General features: G+C 44.6%; 1 protein-coding gene across 2 annotated transcripts; it reads left to right on the plus strand.

Annotated features, from left to right (window-relative positions):
• Nucleotides 1-6,289: 6,289 nt before the first annotated feature.
• LOC102267022 (serum amyloid A-4 protein) lies at nucleotides 6,290-13,219 on the plus strand. 2 transcript variants are annotated; one of them, XM_014478139.2, is made up of 3 exons: nucleotides 6,290-6,380; nucleotides 12,538-12,676; nucleotides 13,060-13,219. In XM_014478139.2, the coding sequence occupies exons 1-3, from the start codon at nucleotides 6,290-6,292 to the stop codon at nucleotides 13,217-13,219; spliced, it is 390 nt and encodes a 129-aa protein (XP_014333625.2). The 2 variants fall into 2 exon arrangements, with proteins under 2 accessions (XP_014333625.2, XP_070221117.1); XM_070365016.1 differs by having other exon boundaries at nucleotides 13,168-13,219.
• The last annotated feature ends 9,257 nt before the right edge of the window (nucleotides 13,220-22,476 follow it).

Raw genomic sequence — 22,476 nt, forward strand, 5'->3', positions numbered from 1 at the left:
ACTCTCAGCAATCTCATGGACTGCAGCCCACCAGGCTCCCCGTCCCTGGGATCTCCAGGCAAGAACACTGGAGTGGGTTGCCATTTCCTTCTCCAGTGCAGGAAAGTGGAAAGTGAAAGTGAAGTCGCTCAGTCATGTCCTACTCTCAGCGATCTCATGGACTGCAGCCCACCAGGCTCCCCGTTGCCATTTCCTTCTCCAATGCAGGAAAGTGGAAAGTGGAAAGTGAAAGTGAATTTGCTCAGTCGTGTCTGACTCTTAGCGACCCCATGGACTTGCAGCCTACCAGGCTCCTCTGTCCATGGGATTTTCCAGGCAAGAGTACTGGAGTGGGGTGCCATTGCCTTTTCTGAATAAATGAATGGAGGAGCCCAATGAAGTTGAGGATTTGGAATATAAGTTAGTATAGATGTACAAATAAAGGCATTAGGACACACATTTGTAACATGATGAAGATCTCATTCCTGTGGAGAGCTGTGTGTGTTTAGAATGACATTCTGCCCAAATAACCTACATTGATCACTGAGGTGCCTTCGAAGTGAGGACTCTACAAGGCTTTGTTGAGCACCTAGAATCATTTCAGTGCATAATTTAGGGGTAGGATTTAGGGCTGAGCTGCATACAGTGGAGGAAGAGTAAATGAGGCAAGGTCAGAGGGCCACTAAAAAGAGGAATTTCAAGTTTGGCGATGTCTGGGGGGACTGGGAAGTGGGGTGCAGGGTATGAGCAGCAGAAACCCACTCCATTTTCTATCCTGGGGGATCACTGGGAGAGTTTGGTTTGCTGAGTGAGCTTTTGTGCAGGATGAGTCTGTGAGTCTATGAGGGGAAGTAAAAAAGCTGCAGGGCTTGGAATGTAGAGACGCTGCTGCAGAATTCACTCAGAGAAAGAGCACTAGCTCACCTCTGGGGGTGGGAGAGCTGATTGAGAGTTTATCAGGTATGGTCTCCTTTACTCCTCTGAAGAGCCCTATTGAGGTAAGAACTAATATTGTTCCCATTTTACAGAGGATGGAATGAAGCACAATAAAGACAAATGTTTTGCTCCTGGTCTCACACAGGGTGAATCTGAACCCAATAGGGCTCCTTAGGGTCTACAATTTTGATCAGCCCTCCAGACCCACCACTGCTGTGGTGCTGATTACATGTGGATGTGCGGAAAAGCAGAGCAGTGACTCCCAAAGTAAATCCATGGTGGCACTCAATATTGTGGCCTGAAAAAACCAAAACCAAAACTAAAAATGACTAATATAAGCAAACTCCAAAACACAGAGGTAGAGAAGCCCGTCAAACAGAGAACACAAGATGTGAGTGGAACTCATTTAGGAACAGACAGCAGAATGCAGAAGCCCTTTCTTGCTTCACAAAGGCTCTGGAATCCAGAGGACTCACAGGGGCAGGAGACCTCCAAGCGGGAAGAGGACATGTCCTCTGCTATGGCCCAGAGAGAAATCAAGGGCAGAATCATCCGTGTTTCCCTCTCTTAGAGAAGCAAGATCCCACAGCCCTGACACTGACCATGGAAGGATGTTGGTGGGGAACCAGAACCTAAGCCATCCCTGCTTAGGGCACTTAACGGTTTGTGAATCTATTTTCTTTGGTATGAGACATATACATGTATATAGTCCAAACTGGAAGCTCCATAAGGACTAAGTCTCTCCCGTTGTTGTTCACTATTGTATCCCTGGCATCTAGCATGTTCCTTAAAGATTGTCTGTTGTCATAGCCTCATTTCATAGAGGAAGAAGCTGAGACCTAAGGGGTCAAAGGATGTTCCTGGGATGTCACTGCAAAGAGCAGGCCCAACACCACCCCGTCTCCTGCAGCCCTGTCCTAGGCTTTCCTACTGTTCCCTGCTTCACCATTCATTATTTGTGAGGAGCGCCCGAGAAAAATCTTCATGTAAGGATTTTCTTCAAATACGCCCCCAATACCTGTTCTCCTCTTCTGTTACACACTCTCTGGCCAACTGCTCCTTCCTTGGTCCCTTTAAGCCTCGAGGTGGAAATGTTTCACGACTGCTTGCCTTAGGGGGCTTCTCCATGCATTGTCACTTTCCCTAACCCCTGCCTGTCTCTGCAATTAGCCCCCTCATGCAACACTCCTCAATTATTCCAGTTTGGGCTGTTTCCTCCTGGGACTCTGCCAGATCCACAACAGAAGAAAACTTTGAAAAGCCAGGAAACAATGGGATCTGGGTACCAGCAGTCCAGCTCCAGGAAGCAATGCCTGTGTGTGACCTTGTTCCCTAAATTAACATAAGAGGCAACATTCTCTCCAAGACAGCAGATCTGAATGGTTGGGATCAAGGGGAGAGTGGAGATGAATCAGAAGAGAGAAAGGTCCTGGTTGACCCCATTTGGATCTTCCACCATCGGAGCTGCCAGCGCGCAGAGATGCTAGTAGAGAGCTCCATGTCTCCTGCTTTTAGATGAAGGAAACACCATGACCCTCAGCATGTAGCATCGCAATGTGAAACTTAGAGCAAAACCCAGGACTGGCTTTGGAAATAAGACTGTTCTTGGGATACATCCTTATCTTTCTTCCATTCTTCTGGCCAGAGCGGGAGAGCTGACCTCCGCCTGTGCTGAAGGGGGAGAGCCTCTCAGGGACTGAGCGAAGCCAGAGGACTCATCTTTGTCCTCTAAACTGGAAGATGTGTTCAGGAGCTGGAGTGGAGACCAAGCAAGATTTTCAAGATGCTGGACAGACTTGTGATTTCCTGTAGAGGGCTTGTGAGCCATTCAGAGACCAGAGCTGTTTGAGATGTGATCCCTCATTGAGACCTTTCTCTGCATTTGCCCCACTTCCACTCACTTCATCCTGCCCCACCTGGTCCACTTTCCAGTGAGTCATTGCTGTTCTGGAACTTGTCATTGACAACTATGAGCCTGGGTAGCAATGTCAATCAATGTGAACATGCAAGGTGAGGATTTATAACTAGAGGATACAGTCTATCGTAGGATGACTGAAAGTTCACCATGGCCTGACCCCATTTTTTTGTTTTCTCTATCATAGCAGTAATGCATTGTTTCAGAATGATTGGGAAATGTATGCAAAGGGGAGTCTTCCCAAATCCCACTCTCTAGAGGCCACCATTTGTTGTACTTTCCATTCTTCTTACTACTTTCAAGTATCATTAACTTTGAATAGTTGAATTATATTGCTATTTTAAATTTACCGATATTAACAACTGGATAATGAGGCTCCCTTTATGAAATGTGAAGAATGCAGCATACATAACATGTCTTTTTTCTTCCTCCAATTCACAATATTTGCTATTTTTTTAGACAAGATAGTCTGTGTGTCCAGTCTTTTCAGTCTTATGTCCTATGACTTCAATTCATCCTGTAGCCGTATTGAACTACTTATCATTTTTAAACATGTGATTTGAATTAGGAACTATTTCATACATTCAAATAAGTTCTTCCATGCATTCATTCAGCAAATATTTAGTAAGTACTTGTTGCGTCCCAGGCATTGTTTGAAACAGTGGATTTTTGGTGTGAAGAGCAATCAAAGTAAGATCCTGGCCTTTTGGAGCTTACACTCAAAGGCCTGGCTGAGCTCCCTCAGAATGTGAATAAAGGCTGAGAAGAGGTGAAGGTGAAGCAAAGGGTCTTCATCTGTTAGAAGTCTGGAGGAGGAGGAGCCAACAAAAACACTGAGGAGGAACAGCTTTTGTGGACGGAAGGAGACCAGGAGAGTGTGGCATTCCTGAATCCCAATGGACACAGTTATTGATCAGCCGTGTCAGATGCTCCCAAGTAGTGGAGAGAATGACCTTTGGATCAGCAGAATGGAATCCTTGCCAACCTCACCAAGGTGGCTGCAGTGAAGAGTGGTCCGAAGGACCAAGTGGAGTGGGTTTAAGAGAGAATATAGCTGTGGAATGGGACTCCTGGACACCCCAGACACCAGCTGAAACATCGCCACAGTCAAGGAGAGCACTGGGACAGGTGCATGAGCCACGAACATTGTTTAATCAATCAGCTGTGCTTCTGGATACAAAAATAAGTTTAAAAAATTATAGAAAGTAAATCCCAACTACTTCCTCTGAAAAGGAAGAATGATAAAGGCATTTAGTGCATTGAATAAAGCCTCAATAAATAGAATGAGACAGTACTGACCTAAACATAGAAAACTTGATTCTCACAACTCAGAATTAGACACAAGTGTATATGGTAATTTAGCTTTAAAAGTTGCCTGTCAAACTAATGGGTAAAACAGGGACTAGTCAACGGATGGGATTGAGACAACTGGGTGGCCATCTTGAAATTGAAAATATACTTTCCAAATGATGTTAGGTCAAGTTCCAAATGTACTAAATATTTTTAAATAAATAATAAAATATATAATTCATAGAGAACACATGGAAAAATTATTTTATAAATCAAAGCAGGAAAGCCTCTCTAGCTATAGGACAAAATTCAGAAGAAACTAAAGAAAAGACTAAAAAAAAGACAAGAATATAAGGAAAATTTTGGTAAACATGAGCAACCATAATCAAAGGGTAAATAATAAGCTGGGAAAGTGTTTGTTACTCATAAAGTTCTAATTTTTTCTATATAAAAAAGTTCTTACAAATTGATAAAAAAATCCAACAAACCAATACAAATATTAAAATACAAGAAATGAATTCACATTTGCTAGAAAATACAAATGGTTCTTATACAGAGGAAGAACTGTGAAACCAAACTCATAACAATAGAAATGCAAATTAAATTACACTGAATTATATTTTATTTACCAAAATTTCAAAGACCAAAAAGTTTGATAGACGGTTGTTTGGGAGATGCTGTGGGACATTTCTGGTGGGACTGAAGATTTATAGAGCTACTGACAGAAGGCAATTTGCAACATATATAAATAAATGTAAAGAGCCACACTTTCCCCCTATAATTCCTTTTTTAGAAATTTATCATATATACATGTGTGTGCGTATATATATATATACGCACACACACAGAGTTAAAAGTTCATGGTTATTTGCATTAACAGAAGACTAGAAACATACAAAATGGCCATCAGTGTTGTATAAATTGTGGTCCATCCATACAATAGAATGCTGTGTAGCTATTTTTTTTTTTAAAAAAGCAAAACCCATGGAGGACCTCCAAGATATATTAAGTTAAAAGAGTACAAAACAATGTATATTTGTATGAAAGGGATGTACACACACACACACACACACACAGATCTTTTTGTTTTTTTTTTGTTTTAATCTGTATCGAGGGTACTGCCTCGAGGGTACTGGTTTTAATCTGTATCGAGGATACAGTACAGTACCTCGATACAGTACAGGTTTCTACCCTACTTCATGCCGTTCCTTCTGTTCTCCCAGAATCATTAATCATTACCTCATATCATTGCTGGTGGAGTTGACAAATCTTGCTTGTCCTGTGTCCTCACATACCTTTGACAGAAATCCCAAGAGAGAAGTAAACATTTCCTTTGCTAATCATATTGATCACCTCTTAACAGCATAATACCGATGTGTAATCTTGTTGGGGGTGGGGGGAGATCCTTTTCCAAACAGGGATGAGAAGGGAGTAAAGTGGAGAAGAACCCATGTCCTCCCACACTTGATTCTTCAAATACAACTCTCTTCTGTTCAAATACAACTAAAAATAGAATAAGTCAATTAGGAAAAACTGCCAGAACACAAATGTCTTTAATGACTCATTTGAAAAAAGCTGCTTGAGAATAAGGAAATGCTATTATTCAATATGCTAATTTGTTTACACAGAAGAATTGAGCAAGAGGGACATCACCAGTGCACACTGGATTTAAGACCTCTCTGCCCACTAACACCAAAGCCAGGAGAGATACCAACTACTGAATTTCAGCTGGAGAAAGGACACAGGTGAGACTCTCTTCTGGGGAGTAATTCTGTTGTTTTTCTATTTGGAGAGCCTTTTCTCCCATAATTGATAAATTTCAGTTGGGGAGAAGTGTTTTCTACTCATTATTGGGTCTGCTGGGCAGAGCAGGACCTCAGGAAAGGTTATGAATCTACTTTATTCTTCTTTACTGGATGACAGATTGGCCACGAACAAATAAAACACTGGTAGAACCCTCTTAGTCTTTCTAGAGATCTGGACTGAGAATTAAGGGTTTATGCTTCTTCCTAAAACCTACTTCAAGTTTTCCTATAGTAATAATTCTAAAAAGAGTAAATGGGAATTGGGAACTAAGCTATCTTTGAAATTCAAAATCGCAAAACATATGTCTATCTTATATATCATAGTTGTGCATCTCTGACCTTCTCTTTCTTTCACATCAGCACAATGAAGCTTTTAATAGGCATTCTTTTCTGTACCTTGATCATGGGAGTCACCGGTGACAGCTGGTATTCATTCTTCAAGGAGGCTGTGCAAGGTAAGAGCCCCAGAGGATGAAGGGCACACCCAGCTGACCCCAGGATTCACTCTGAGCAGAGGCCACACACCACACACCTGTCAGATGTGGCTACTCCTTTGAAAAACCACAAATGGGTGAGAGCTGGAGGGTTTCTCCTTCCATGCTGGTCTGACTCAGCACCCACCACGGGCTTCTCCAGACCCCAGGTCAAAGATGCTTTGAACCCAGCCTGTCCTTGATGGTAGTGGGCAGCGAGTAGGACTTCCAAGGCAGCCAGGACTTCCAAGGGGTGAGCTCCTTGTCGCTGTTTAGTTGCTAAGTCATCTCCAACTCTTTTGCAACCGCATGGACTGCAGCCTGCCAGGTTCCCCTGTCCATGGGATTTCCTGGGCAAGAATACTTGTGGGGACTCATAACTCAAATTTTTCCAGTCTTGAAGTTTACCTGTGAACTTGGTATGTCCCCAAGGGTGGAATGTCCAGGGAAAGGGTGACCTGAATAAACGTCATGCCCTACTCTGGGGAGAGAGGGTGCCTGGGAAAGAGAAGACCTGTGCTTGGAAGGAAGATCCCATTCTGTACCCAAGCAAACGGCCAATGGTTGCAAGGCAGAGCTCATGGAAATCAAGCCCTAATGCCTATCCACACAATAAAAAGAGCAAATTCCCACTGATCTGCCGTGTTAGGACTGAGATAAAGCCAGGAAGCAAACCTAATCTGCCATTCTTTTATAATTATTCTTAAAGATTTATTGGTTTACTTATTTTGGCTGTGATGTGTCTTTGTTGCTGTACAGGCTTTCTCTAGCTGTGGTGAGGGGTGGGGGGCTCCTCTTTGCTGCAGTGTGCAGGTTTTCTCGTGGTGGTGGCTTCTCTTGTTGCAGAGTGCAGGCTGTAGGTGCGTAGGCTGTAGGTGCGCAGGCTGTAGGTGCATAGGCTGTAGGTGTATAGGCTGTAGGTGTGTAGGCTGTAGGTGCGTAGGCTGTAGGTGCGTAGGCTGTAGGTGCGTAGGCTGTAGGTGCGTAGGCTGTAGGTGTGTAGGCTGTAGGTGCGTATGCTTCGGTAATTGTGACACAGGGGCTTAGTTGCTCTGAGGTATGTGGGATCTCCCCGGACCAGGGATACTTGTGGGGACTATGTGTCCCCTGCATTGGCAGGCAGATTCCTAACCACTGGACCACCAGGGAAGCCCCCAACCTGCCATTCTTGATGGGAAATGAAGCTTATTGGCTACTTGTTAAAACAAGAAAATGATGTGGTCAATTGTTGCAATACTTTGATCTGCATGTATTGTTCTTAATTTTGTTTTATTTTCAGTATTTCTTCTTCAGTGCTCTTCCTTTTTTATGTACATCTGAGTTTCTGACCTGTACTATTTTCCTTCTCTCTGAAGAACATCTTTTAGCATTTCTTTCAAGGCAGGTCTATTGCCAACAAATTTCCTTAATTTTTTGAGAAAGTCTTTCTTTCTCCTTCACTTTTAAAGTGTAACTTCACAGGGTACAGAATTTTAGGTTGGTGGTTTTTCTCTCAGCACTAAATATTTCGCTCTATTCTCTTTTGTTTGCATGAGTTCTAAGGAGAAGTCATGTAATTCTTGTCTTTGTTCTTCTATAGGTATCTTTTGTTTTCTTTTGACTTCTTTCAGAATTTTTTAAAAAAAATCATTGATTTTCTGTATATGCCCAAGTGTAGATTTTTTGCAGGGGAGGTTTTAAGGGTTTCTTTTTTTCATTCTGCTTGGTGTTTTCTGAGCTTCCTGGGTCTGTGGTTCATGTCTGACATTAATTTGGGGACTTCTAGGTCATTATCATTTCAAATATTTCCTGTCTTCCTTTCTCTGTTTCTTTGCTTCTGGTTATCCCACACACATATGTTATACCTTTTGTCGTTGTGTCTTAATACTCTAAGAGATCAAAAGATTTCTTTTTAAGACACCATGGTGCTTGTGTATTCTGTCCTGGTTTTGGCAATCTTCATTCTCTGCCCTTTGATTTTTGAGTATTCTAATGAGATATCTTCTGTCGTGGAGATTCTTTTCTCAACCGTGTCTATTCTGCCAATAAGCCAACAGAATGCATTCCTTATTTCTGTTATGGTGTTTTTTTAATTAAAAAAATTTTTTTTACTTTACAATATTGTATTGGTTCTGCCACACATCAACATGAATCTGTCACAGACGTACACATGTTCCCCATCCTGAACCCCCCTCCCACCTCCCTCCCTGTACCATCCCTCCGAGTCATCCCAGTGCACCAGCCCCAAGCATCCTGTATCGAACCTGAACTGGCGATTCGTTTCATATATGATATTATACATGTTTCAGTGCCATTCTCCCAAATCATCCCAACTTCTCCCTCTCCCATAGAGTCCAAAAGACTGTTCTATACACCTGTGTCTCTTTTGCTGTCTCGCATACAGGGTTATCGTTACCATCTTTCTAAATTTCATATATATGCGTTAGTATACTGTATTGGTGTTTTTCTTTCTGGCTTACTTCACTCTGTATAATAGGCTCCAGTTTCATCCACCTCATTAGAACTGATTCAAATGTCTTCTTTTTAATGGCTGAGTAATACCCCATTGTGTATATGTACCACAGCTTTCTTATCCATTCCTCTGCTGATGGACATCTAGGTTGCTTCCATGTTTTTTTCATCTCTAGCATTAGTTTCTTCTTTCTTAGCAATTCTATCTCTCTGCTTACATTACCCATCCATTCTTGCATGTTGACTACTTTGTCTTTTGATCTCTTAGAGTATTAATCATAGGTGTTTTAAATTCCCAGTCTGGTAATTCCAACATCCCTACGAGGCCTGGTTCCGATGCCTTCCATGGCTCTTTTAACTGTGTTGTTTGCCTTTTGGTATGCTTTGTAATTTTTTCTTAAGAACCAGACTTGATGTACATGATAGAAGGAACTGCTCTAAATAGGCTGCCTTTAGTCATCTGGAGATTGGGGAAGCATTACTGTGTGCCATGTGCTAAGTTGCTTCAGTCGTGTCTGATTCTTTGCAACCCCATGGACTGTAGCCTGCAGGCTCCTCTGTCCATGGATTCTAATAGGCAAGAACACTGGAGTGGGTTGCCATGCCCTCCTCCGGGGATCTTCCCAACTCAGGGATCGACCCCTGTCTCTTATGTCCCCTGCATTGTCAGGTGGGTTCTTTACCACTAGCACCGCCTGGGAAGCCCAGTCCTATGACGAGATCTCAGTAGTTTTTGACGAGCCCGTGGCTCTGGACTGTGAACCTCACAGGTATTTCTGGCTTTTTCTACCCTTCAACTGGGGCAGGATGGCAGGAGTGGGCTGGAGCTGGTTATTTCCTTTCCCCAGGTCACTTAGATTCTGATAATACAGAGTTTTCTGAGGGAGGCCTATTGAGAACAGAGAACTCTGGCATGTTTCAAAATGGTTCCTTTTCCTCTCCTCCTGTGAGCAGCAGCCCAAGGGAAATTTTTTAAAATATAAATTTATTTATTTTAATTGGAGGCTAATTACTTTACAGTATTGTAGTGGTTTTGCCATACATTGACATGGATCCACTATGGGTGTACTTGTGTTCACCATCCTGAACCCCCCTCCCACCTCCCTCCCCAGCCCATCCCTCAGGGTCATCCCAGTGCACCAGCCCTGAGCACTCTGTCTCATGCATTGAACTTGGACTGGTGATCCATTTCACATATAATATACTTGTTTCAATGCCATTCTTCCAAATCATCCCACCCTTGCCCTCTCCCACAGAGTCCAAAAGACTGTTCTATACATCTGTGTCTCTTTTGCTGTCTCGCATACACAGTTATCATTACCATCTTTCTAGATTCCATATATATGCGTTAGTATACTGTATTGGTGTTTTTCTCTTCTGGCTTACTTCGTTCTGTATAATAGGCTCCAGTTTCATCCACCTCATTAGAACTGATTCAAATATATTCTTTTTAATGGCTGAGTAACACTCCATTGTGTATATGTACCACAGCTTTCTTATCCATTCATCTGCTGATGGACATCTAGGTTGCTTCCATGTCCTGGATATTATAAACAATGTTGTGATGAACATTGGGGTACACATGTCTCTTTCAATTCTGGTTTCCTTGGTGTGTATGCCCATCAGTGGGATTGCTGGGTCATATGGCAGTTCTATTTCCAGTTTTTTAAGGAATCCCCACACTGTTCTCCATAGTGGCTGTACTAGTTTGCATTCCCACCAACAGTGTAAGAGGGTTCCCTTTTCTCCACACCCTCTCCAGCATTTATTGCTTGTAGACTTTTGGATAGCAGCCATTCTGACTGGCGTGAAATGGTTGGAAATTTTTAAACAATATTTTCTGTGAGAATCTGGTTGAGCTCTTGAAGGTAACTGTCACAATATTATGGGGCCCAATAATAGCTGGGCCCCCCAGGAGGTTTTAGTCTCAGAGTTGTCTCCACAGAACCTCCTGCAACTTGTCAGTTCTGGTTTGGGTCTTTCTACCTTCAGCACAGGTTCACTCACCGGTTTCTGCTCCTGAGTTTCTGGTCCAAAAGGCCTCCTTTCTCTATGTCGGTCTGTTTGTCTCTCCAGCCTTGGAAGCAATGCTATGCCCTGTGTCCTCCCCCTCTTATGGATCCAAGAAGAGTTGCTGCATTTTCAATCTGTTCAGCTTTTTAATTGTTACAATGGAGTGCTGACATTTAAGATCCTTATGCAGGACTGGAGGTGATGCTATTAATTTTGCAACTGAATTCTTTATAATTTTTGTCTTGATATTTGACAAATTCAGTCTTTCTGATTTTGAACTCATGTGCTATTCTTTCTTTTTCATTGTATTCTCTGAATACCAGGTTTTTTTAAAAAAAGATTTCCATTAAAATTTTTTTTATTTATTTTTATTGAAGTATAGTCGATTTATAGTGTTTCAGGTATATAGCAAAGTGATTCAGTAGTGTGTGTGTGTATATATATTCCTTTTCAGATTCTTTTCCATTATAGGTTTTACAGTATATTGAATATAGTCCCCTGTGCTATATAGTGGGACTTCCCATGTGGCTCAGTGGTAAAGAATCCACCTGCCAATGCAGGAGACACAAGAGACGCAGGTTCTATCCCTGGCTCGGGAAGATCCCCTGGAGGAGGAAGTGGCAACCCTCTCCAGTATTCTTGCCTGGGAAACCCCATGGACGGAGGAGCCTGATGGGCTACAGTTCACAGGGCTACAGTCCATAGGGTCACAAAGAGTCGGACACTACTGAACACACACGCAGGTACTGCATGGTAGGTCCTTGTTCTTCACCTGTTTTATTTGAATATCAGTTTTTAAAAGTTATTTACTTATTTTGGTTGCGCCGGGCCTTCACTGTTGCACGAGGGCTTTCTCTACAGCGAGTGGGGGCTACTCTTCATTGCAGAGCACAGGCTTCTCATTGTGGCAGCTTCTCTTGTTGCTGAGCACAGGCTCCAGGCACACAGACTCAGGAGCTGTGGCTTGTGGGCTCTAGAGCGTGGGCTCAGTAGTTCAGGCATGTGGTGTGTGTAGTTGCTCGGTGGCATGTGAAATCCTCCCAGACTAGAGATCAAACCCATGTCCCCTGTGTTGGCAGGTGGACTCCAATCCCTGTACCACCAGGGAAATCCTGAATATCAGTTTTTAAAAAGAGTTTTGGGGGGCCACTGCAAAGTTTCTCTGCACATAGTAAAGAATATTTTATTCCTTGCTGCTGCTGCTGCTAAGTCGCTTTAGTCGTGTCCGACTCTGTGCGACCCCATGGACGGCAGCCCACCAGGCTCCCCTGTCCCTGGGATTCTCCAGGCAAGAATACTGGAGTGGGTTGCCATTTCCTTCTCCAATGCATGAAAGTGAAAAGTGAAAGTGAAGTCGCTCAGTCGTGTCTGCCTCTTAGCGACCCTAGACTGCAGCCTACCAGGCTCCTCCGTCCCTGGGATTCTCCAGGCAAGAACACTGGAGTGGGTTGCCATTTCCAGAGCACCACAGTCCCACCCAATTCAATCGAACTGTAAAGGGCTCGCCTTACAGTTACACCGGGATCCGATCCACAGTAAGGACTATGCATCTCAATCTAGGATTTCAAAGGATCACTTTGTCAAGAGTCAAAATCTGAAAAGTAGGGGAGAATTCTTATCCCCCGACTTCTCCAACATGTCCCCATGTTACTGTTGTTGTTTTGTCTCCTGACAGGGGCTTCGGACTTGTGGAGAGCCTACTGGGACATGAGAAACGCCAATGTCCAGAATTCAGGCAGATACTTCCGCGCTCGAGGGAACTACGAGGCTGCTCAAAGGGGCCCTGGCGGTGTCTGGGCTGCAAAAATAATCAGGTAACAGGGGGTCCTGAGGGCGCTGAGCGGCGCCTGTCTGTTTCCAGAGAGTCAGGGGGCTCTGTGGCCCATCTTCCTCCTGCCCCCGCTCTCGGCACCTGCATGGCCAGCAGAGCCAGGGCAGGATATGGGTGCGGAGGTGTCTCCCCTCACTGCCAAGGAGAAAGCGAGGAGTCACTAAAGAAGCCTGATTCAGGGTATTCGAAGAACCAGTAACCAGGGCTTTGCCCAATAGGGTGTGTATTTTAGCCCTCCTTCCTGAGGATGGGCTTTTCTAGCCTCCTCTCAAACACACTTCTCTGTCTGCAAGAGGAGAAAGGAGTCAGAGGACAAAGCTGTCTCAAGCGACCCAGCTGAAATTCTCCTGTCTCCCTTCCTTCCAGCAATGTCGGGGAGTACCTTCAAGGATTCTTATACCAGATTTACCTTGGAGACAGCTATGGGTTGGAGGACCAGGTGTCTAACCGGAGAGCTGAGGAATGGGGCCGGAGTGGCCAAGACCCAGATCACTTCAGACCTGCGGGCCTGCCGAAGAAATACTGATCCTGCTCCCTCTGTTCTGGAGGGACGAGGCTATGAGCCACACCACGCTTCTCCAAAAACAGGGAAATAGTGTCACTGAGCTCTGTCACCCCAGGAACTGAGACAGGTACCCAGAGGTGCCCAATAAATGTTTGTGGAACTGAACATGTTGATGGAAGCTGGAGTCTTCGAGTCAGACTCTGGGGAGAAAGGCCTGCTGGCACCATATGGACAGTTAAAGCTCTGGGGAGGACGAGCCTGTGACCACAGGGCCCCAGGAATCCCTGGCGACCTGGACCCTGCCCTGTGCTCACACGACCCCATTGAGCCCCGGGACTCTCAGAACCCCATTTCTCCTCCTGAGTAAGCCTGCGCTGGGAGAGCACTGGCCATCACGCTGGGCTCCTCAGTGGCTGGGGCCTGACCCTGGCACACGCCTGGGCAGCCCCATCCCCACTTCTTCCGCCCCAGTCACTGTGTTGCTGCCTCAGGCCTCTCTGTGTCCCGACTCTCCACTGCCCAGCCGGTTGCATCCTGACCCACCTCACGCCAGGCCTTATCCCCAGGGATCTCTTCCCAAATCAAGAAGGCACATTTGCTTTGGGAAGACGAGTCCCATGACACCTGTCCTGGAAACTGCATCTTAGACTCCAGTTATTTCTCATCAACACCAGAGCCTACCCCTGACTCAACTGTTAACTGGTCTCAGCTCATTTTATCTAAGAAATCATTCTCAGATGAGTTTCCCTTACCTTTATCCTCACTATCTTTGGGTCAAACAAAATGCTATTTTCACTTCTAGGGTGAATGTCAGTTATGTGGATACACACTTCCAATGCAGTTTAAGACAAGCCTCCTCAGAAGCACAGACTGATGGCGAGCCAAACTCTGCTGGGGTGTGCGAAGCTGAGTCATTTTCTTTCATTGTAAATGTTCTAACTCTACACGTGTTATTTGATTTACCACAAAGGCTTTGCAGGTCTCAGTTGAAGAAATGAGGCTTGGAGATAAGTGATCTGGACCTTGCTCCAGGTCACACCTGTAGTAGGTGAGCAGCCAGGACTGCAGGCTGGTGTGTCTGACTCCAGGAGAGCAGGGATGTGTTTTTAAGACCGAGAGTTTCAGAGGCGGGGACTCTCTCCTCCACGGATCTCCAGCATGAGAGCCCTTGTGCCCAAGAGATGCCTGACTGGTTACAGACACACCATAGCTTGTTCTCCTCATGCGAACAGTGCCTTGCAGACTCCTTACCCTTGGTATCTGCTTCCTTAATAAATTCCCACATTGAAAACCCAGACTTCAGTCCACATTAGTTCTCACTCTTGAGCATTTTTCTCTTCCTTTTGTCTTCAAACTTGAAAGTGTGCTCACCTGCATGTTCTGCTTCCTCACTTCTGACTCACACTAGAACCCACACCAGCCTGACCTCTGTCCCCACCGCTCAGCAAAACAGCTCTAGTCACCGCTGACCTCCATGGTGCTAACTGACAAGTTCCTTTTTCATATTAGGAAGGCTCTGAGACATGCTCAGCACAGTTGTCTTCTCCCTCCTTTCTGGTAGGTTCTCTCTTGGCTTTTGTTTACCCTCCTTTTGTTTCCCTTTAATTTCCTTTATCTCCTTAGCTGAGTCTTTTCATCTCCCCAAACCCTAAGGGTGCTTCAGACTTGGTTCTGGATTCTTACTTTTTTTTTTCACTTTTTGTGTCTATATTCTCCCCAACAAGTGTACCAAATAGTATCTATATGCTGATGGCTCTGAAAAGGATACCTCCCTGCTCAGAACCTGATTTCCCAGATCTGTGTTTATAGACACCTCTGCTTGGATGGCTTCCAGAGATCTCACACTTGGTGTGTCCCAAAGGGAACTCTCGTCTGCCTCCAGAACTCTTCACCCTCAGGCCTCTCCATTTCAGTAGATGACATCATTGTTCCTTCTGTTGCTCAGCCCAGAAATTGAGGCATGTCCTTGATGCTTCTCTTCCCTTTACCCCACACCCAGTCCACTAACAAGTCCTGTGATTCAACTTCCAAAATTCATCTCTAGTCCGTCAGCCTGCTCTCATATGCATCTCCATGCTCCTGGCCACACCATTTCTCACCTGGGTTTCTGCAACAGCTGTCTATCTAGTCTCCACATCTTCATGGTTTTCCCCTCTGCTTAAGTTGACTGTATAATTTTTCATCTAAACCAATTCACTTTCCACTGAGGAAAAGGGCCTTATTGATGACTGTACATGGATGGCAGGAGTAAACTGAAACTGTCCTGGGTAAAAGAGAACCCTACCTCTCAGTCTAGCATACAAATTATATTCAGATCATGTCTCTTCCCTGCTTAAATTCTTCCCTGGGTTCCCATTTCCCTCAGAATGTAATCTAGTGTGAGCTGTCCCTGGCCACCCTCCAGCATCATCTCATGCCACACCCTCCCAGGCTCCCTGTCCCTTCATCTCACCAACAAGCCAAACTTTTATTTGGCACAGGACCTTTGCATATGACATTTTCTCTGCTCAGAACACTCTTCTGCTTGGTCTTCACCTGACTGTGTGTTTCTCACCTGTGGAGCTCTCCTGAGATCACTCTTTCTTGAGAGAGGCCTTCCTGGTCACCCTGGCTGATCTACTCTGGTTATTCTGTACTTTTTGCCAATTTCAACATGTGAAATTCTTTTACTAATTTTTTGGTTTATTCTTCTGACTTCTTTTGGACTTTGTTTTGGTCCACATTCATCCCTTTTACTATAAAATCAGTGAGAGAAGTGACCATTTCTTTCTTGTTTATATCTGAATACCCAGTCCTTGCATATAATGGAATTTCAACAAGTGCTTATTGGAAATTAATAAATGAATACTTGAATTCATGTATTGTTTTATTAGTAAAATTTTTTCTTTCAAAGGAGGTCAGACTGGCTTTAAGAAACAGGAAGGAACTAAGAAAGAAGGAGAAGCTAAAGAAGGGACAGTAGAGTCAGAGGAAGCAGGAGGCAGGGGATCAAGCCACAAGGGATGGTGGACCCCCAGAGGAGCAGAAACTTCTCTTGCTCTGCGGAAGGAAGGAAGGTGAAGCGTAGGGCTGGGGAAGCAGCACATTTGAGATGCAGGACATGGGACCTGCGGGAATTTGATTGTAGCTCCTCTTGATGTAGGTGACTGTCCCCGAGATTCGTCACACTCCAGGGTATTTACCTGTTTTTTGTCTGTTTTTAAAGCAAGTACATAGAAAACGCAAGGCTAAAGGCATGTCTCTCCTCCTGTGTGTCATCCTTGCATCCACAGTGCCTGTCACAGTGCCTCAAACATAGTAGTTGCTTTATGAATATATGTTGAATGAATGAAGTCTGAGAAAAGGTAGGGTTCAAAAGAGGTCAGAACTGGTAGAGGGGTTTGAGAGCTGTAGAAAGTATGGATGTTGGATACAAATTTGGATGTGGAGAATGTGGTGATGAGTTACTTTGAAGTGACAGCTAAATCTGTACTGATAACATACTAAATACCTGCCAAAATGATATAATTTTACTTCATCATAAAAATAGTCATGTATGGATGTGAGAGTTGGACCATAAAGAAAGCTGAGTGCTGAAGAATTGATGCTTTTTAACTGTGGTGTTGGAGAAGACTCTTGAGAGTCCCTTGCACTGCATGAAGATCCAACCAGTCCATCCTAAAGGAAATCAGTCCTGAATATTCATTGGAAAGACTGATGCTGAAGCTGAAACTCCAATACTTTGGCCACCTGATGCTAAGAACTGACTCATTTGAAAAGACCTGGATGCCTGGAAAGATTAACGGTGGGAGGAGAAGGGGACGACAGAGGATGAGATGGTTGGATGGCATCACCGACTCAATGGACATGGGTTTGAATAAACTCTGGGAGTTGGTGACGGACAGGGAAGCCTGGTGTGCTGCAGTCCATGGGGTTGCAAAGAGCTGGACGTGACTGAGTGACTGAACTGAACTGAAAAATATTTTAATCTAGTGATGCTTTGCACAATCCCTCACAGATATGAAAATTAGGAATCCTACATGCAAGAAATTATTAGTCATTGCGGTAGCTGATGAGAAGTCTTGAAGAAGAAATAAATATTTTGAATGTCTGAAGTGTGTTGCCTATTGAGGGGCAAATTAGCAGAGAACACTGTGAGACTAAAGAAAGGCAAAAGCACACACTGGTTCTCTGATACTGAGACCCTTAGACTGAAAGCTGTGTTACTATTTGTACACCACCAAGAAAAATGTTACCATTTAAATTCAGACAGAATGTTTTCTTATCACCATGAATTTTTACTCTATACATTTTGAAGGGTTCTTTTGGACTTAGATTTTAATCTTACTTCACTCTTGTGTATAAGCAAAAAGGAAAGTATACACAAAAACTAATCCTAAAGCAACGACAACCGTTTCATAAGTGCTTCCTAATAATTGGGGCTTCTCTTGTGGCTCAGCTGGTAAAGAATCTGCCTGCAATGGGGTAGACCTGGGTTCAGTCTCTGGGCTGAGAAGATCCCCTGGAGAAGGGAAAGGCTACCCACTCCAGTATTCTTGCCTGGAGAATTCCATGGACAGAGGACCCTGGTGGGCTACAGTCCATGGGGTCGCAAAGAGTTGGACACGACTGAGCGACTAAGCACAACACAGAAATTACCTGTGGGAGTGGGGTGGGGTTGGTGTAATCTCCCTTAGTCCTGTAGGGGTAGACGAGGGAGCGATTACAGATTCTGTGGGTGGGGGGCGGTGGGAGAAGGAGAGAGACAGAGACAGGGACACAGAGAAGCATGTGGAGAGGGGCACTTGACAGGAGTTGTGCCTTTGATTGAGGGGCGCAGCCAGTCTGTGGCAATCCCTCCCTGAAGAAGCCGTAGGACTGAGTCAAAAAAAAAAAAAAAAAACCCTCCCCTCTCTCCCCAGCTCCTGGCCAGGTTCCCTGTTGTCCAAATCCAGCCAGGGCCAGAGCAAAGGGCTCAGGTGATATAGTCTGGACAGGCCAGGGTAGAAAGTGGGATGGTGAGTGAGTGACTGGTGGGGCAAGCAAGAAATACCCACACAGCTGAAAAAGCTAATCTCATAACTGGAGAATTTAGGGTAATGAACTTGTGTCCAAGACTCTCTTGCAGTATAATAGTGATGTGAGGACTGCCTGCCTAGCCTCCCCTCCTAGGTTCAAAGTCCAATGCTGACACATGTTCCCAGTGCTGCAGTGCAATCAGAGGGCAAGGTGGGAGGACGTGGAAAAGAGTGGCTGTTGTCTGGACAGCATCGCAACTAAGGCTAACTCTTACTATGTACAGATTCAAAACACTCTGGTTCTTCAAGAGTACGTATTATCTTAATATACCCAGTTTACAGAGGATTCTCAATTTAGGGGACTTTTAACAACAAGTGGATTTATTTTCCAAACTCTGCTTTCCACTAGGATTTTTCAAACGTTCATCTTGATCCTTATGATTTGGGTCATTTTTATTATAAGTCTCTGCAGCACTGTTTCAAGCTTCAGTATTCTATCTGCTTTAATGTTTTCCACCCCTCCCCTACTACCAACCTCGTTGTTGGCTAGATTTGTAGCTGGAGGCACTTGGAGGGTGAGGGTATAGACAGCTCTTTCTCTATTCCTCCTGTTCCAGCAATGTCGAGGTGTGCAGAGAAGGCCAGTTCTGAGGTGTCTTCCCACCACACCTCCCAGATCTTGCATAAGGGTGGGAAGAGCCATTTGGCCTCATTCTGGTTAGGTGTGCTTCTAAATGATGCTGATATTCTCTGTCCAGGTGAGGGTCTCCAGGAGGTGGTGGGCATGCTGGTGCTCCTGAGGTGAGTCCAGTTTCACACCACTCCTCAGCCATGGGGGACCTTCCCAGAGAGGAGCAGGTTATCCACAATGGGTTCTGATGATGGTGCACCTCATCACCATGGGTTCTAATGAGGTGTCACCTCACCTGGCCCAGCACTGCATTTTCTGTAACCTCATTGGTCTTTCCAGTAGATTCCAGTGGACCCCCCAGAATGACCAGGGGCCTCTTCTCTTCCTGCAGAGATGGCAGATGGGAAAAGGCTCACCCCATCTCCTTCCTAGTCACAATCCACCACTGCCTTTTCAACTCTACTGGCACGGGTGCTCCATGTTTAGAAACTTCCAGAATATTCACAGCTCCTACACATGTAGACTCTCTCGAGAACTCGCCACACTGCCCTCTGCTTGGATAGGGGCATCAGAATGAGCTGGTAGTGTCCGCAGTGAGCACGCACCCGGCTGAGAGATGAACAGGCATTTTTGTTTTCTTCTTGGCACCCTGAATCAATTGCCAGAAATCGCCTGCCTCCGCAAATGCTGCACTCCCCGGGAGGCTGACAGCCCTGGCGTCTCCCCTCCCCCCTCCTCGGGCATCTCCTACGTGGACCAGGGGTGGGGTGGTGGAGGGGGCGGTGTTGACGGAGGAGCCAGCGCTGCTGCCTCTTCCTCGGCTTTGGGAGCTCACGAGGTCTGGCGCTGCTTGCTGGATGCCCTCTAGGGGGTGGGGTCCTCGGAGCCACTGTCCTCAGCTGTGGGTGATGGAAACGCAGCAGCACTCAGCAGCCTGTTTTCACACCCGGCTGCCAAGGGAGCCCTTGCACAATCCTCTAGTTTCCCAGGGTCACTTTTCGAAATCTGCGATTATGGAAAAGAAGAGCCAGGTCCTCTGTGAGAACAGTGTGTTTGGTTTACACACACATTTATTACATGTGGAGTCCTGTCAAACCACACTGTGTAAAACATGTTTGCAAAATCTCCAGTGAGTGACTCACTCGTATGTTTCCTGAAAGAACTGGGCAATGGACCAGAACTCAGGCTGCCCAGGGTGCCTCGTTCCTGAACCATCCGACCTGGGAGGAGCCAGTGCGCTGAGACCTTCCTTTACTCTCTGCAGGGTGGACTTAGACCATCCAAAACAGTCTCATGTGGAGTCTGCAAAAACCTCACTTCACCCTTCAGTAAAGATGGCTACAGAACTCCTTCCTCCTTCTGTTCACTCTTCAACTCCCACTTCATGGTCCCCCAGTAGGAGGCAGGAGCTGGGCCAAGCCTTGGGGATCTGAGACAGACAAGACCAGTGCTCTCACGTGAGGAACATTCCACTGGAGAGTTATGATTAAGCTAATCAGTATTTAAGAGAATTGAATTAAAATATATCATACATTTATTTGGTTATTTGCCAAAACACGCAGTGTGAGCTCTATGACCTGAGGCTAAGAATCGCAAGGCTCCATCCTCACAGACTAGATCTAAATTTCAGCTTTGCCACTGTGACAGGTAAGGGTAGTAACATGCAAACATTATCATGGTGAGCTGTGAAATGAAAAAGCAGAACATAAAATGATAGTATTATACCACCCTGTTTCCTTTATGTGTTCATATGTCTACATCCACTTAGATAATAGACTGGAAACAAAGTTTCTACAGAGGTTCTTCCTGCCCCTCCCCCTCTCATCCAGGCTCAGGAAATTAGTATTGCTTTTATGCTTATTTTTTATTGTTCAAGTTTCCTCGCTGAAGATGTTCATTCAGTAAGATTCATCAAGCCTGGCTGTGTCGAGGCTTTTCCTAGGCACTGAGTATGGTGGTGAAGAAAACCAGCAACTTACTCCCTGTTCTCATGGGGGTGAGATAAGGAAAAACAGCAAATGTCCATTTACACTGTAGTTTACATATATATGCTTCTCTGTCTACACACACACACACCCACAACATCACTAAATGTGCAAACACATACACATAAATAATGCACATGAATTCATAAAGATTATGATAAGATAAAAATTGACAAATGTGTCAGAGTCACAAGTAAAAATTCATGATGGAAAATAATAGGGAAAGGACGTCAGTAATTTCATGTTCCATATTCTATCTGTTAATAATCCTACTGTGACTTTTTGTTTTCCCTATGATTTCTTTTTCTCTCAGGACTGTACCTCTTTTAGGGTTAAACACTGTAGTTTTAGCAGTTGGCCTGGGAAACTACAGGCCCTACTAATCTCTGGAGAAAGAATTTTCCCCAAGATAAGAAATAGAAAATGTTCCATCTCTTCTGCAACTGCAAGAACAGCAAATGGAAGAACAAAACCTGTATCGACAAAGCTTATTTCTAACAAAGGAGTTTTGTTTTGTTTAATGACAACAAAAGAGACATCAGAGATAGTCACTATGTCCCGTGACAGCAACCCTCTAATATTTTATTTATAATGTAGATATTAATTTATGTCTTTGAAGCAAAATTCTTTTCTGATGGAAGCTGTTAGACTGGAAAAGCAGATAGCTCGTTCATGCCAAGGCAAGAGCACAGAGCCATAGAAATCCTCCCCATTGCTGTAGGATCTGTGAGCTGGGCTGCCCCCCTGGACAGCAGAGTGACACTTCACTGTGAAACTAAGCCTATGCACGCCAGCTCTGTCCCTCCTGTGATACACATGGCATGGCGCAGGTATCATTTGTATTGATCTGACACTTAAAACATGACTGCTTGTCAGTTTACTTTTCTGGTTATTAATGACTTGTGCATCTCTTTCTGAGCTTATTTCTTATTGCGTGTTGTCTGTAAACTATTTTTTTTCTAACACTTCACCCATTTTTCTATTGGGGCTGCCATCTTTTCCTTACTGACTTATAGAAATTCCTTGTATTTTTGAAATATTAATCCCTTGCCATATTTTAAATATCATCTTTTCCCATTCTCTATCTACAATTATGTTCTTATTTTTGATGTAATCAAATTCACCCCTTCCTGATTTGGGGTTTGTGCCTTTGAAATTTGAGAATTTCTACACCATCTCTCGGAGAAGGCAATGGCACCCCACTCCAGTACTCTTGCCTGGAAAATCCCATGGACAGAGGAGCCTGGTAGGCTGCAGTCCATGGGGTTGCTAAGAGTCGGACACGACTGAGCGACTTCATTTTCTCTTTTCACTTTCATGCCTTGGAGAAGGAAATGGCAACCCACTCCAGTGTTCTTGCCTGGAGAATCCCAGGGACGGGGAAGCCTGGTGGGCTGCTGTCTATGGGGTTGCACAGAGTCGGACACGACTGAAGTGACTTAGCATAGCATAGCATACACCATCTCTAGATCACAAATATATTCTTTGATATTATTTTTTATTAACTTTACAGTTTATCTTATATTTACATATTTAACACTTCTGAAGTCAACTTATGTATGTGTACTAGGCAAGGGCCTAATTTTCTAGGCAAGAATACTGGAGTGGGTTGCCATTCCATTCTCCTGGGGATCTTCCCAACCCAGGGATCAAACCTGGGTTTCC

This window comes from Bos mutus, chromosome 29 (genome assembly GCF_027580195.1).
Source record: "Bos mutus isolate GX-2022 chromosome 29, NWIPB_WYAK_1.1, whole genome shotgun sequence".
NCBI lineage: Eukaryota > Metazoa > Chordata > Mammalia > Artiodactyla > Bovidae > Bos > Bos mutus.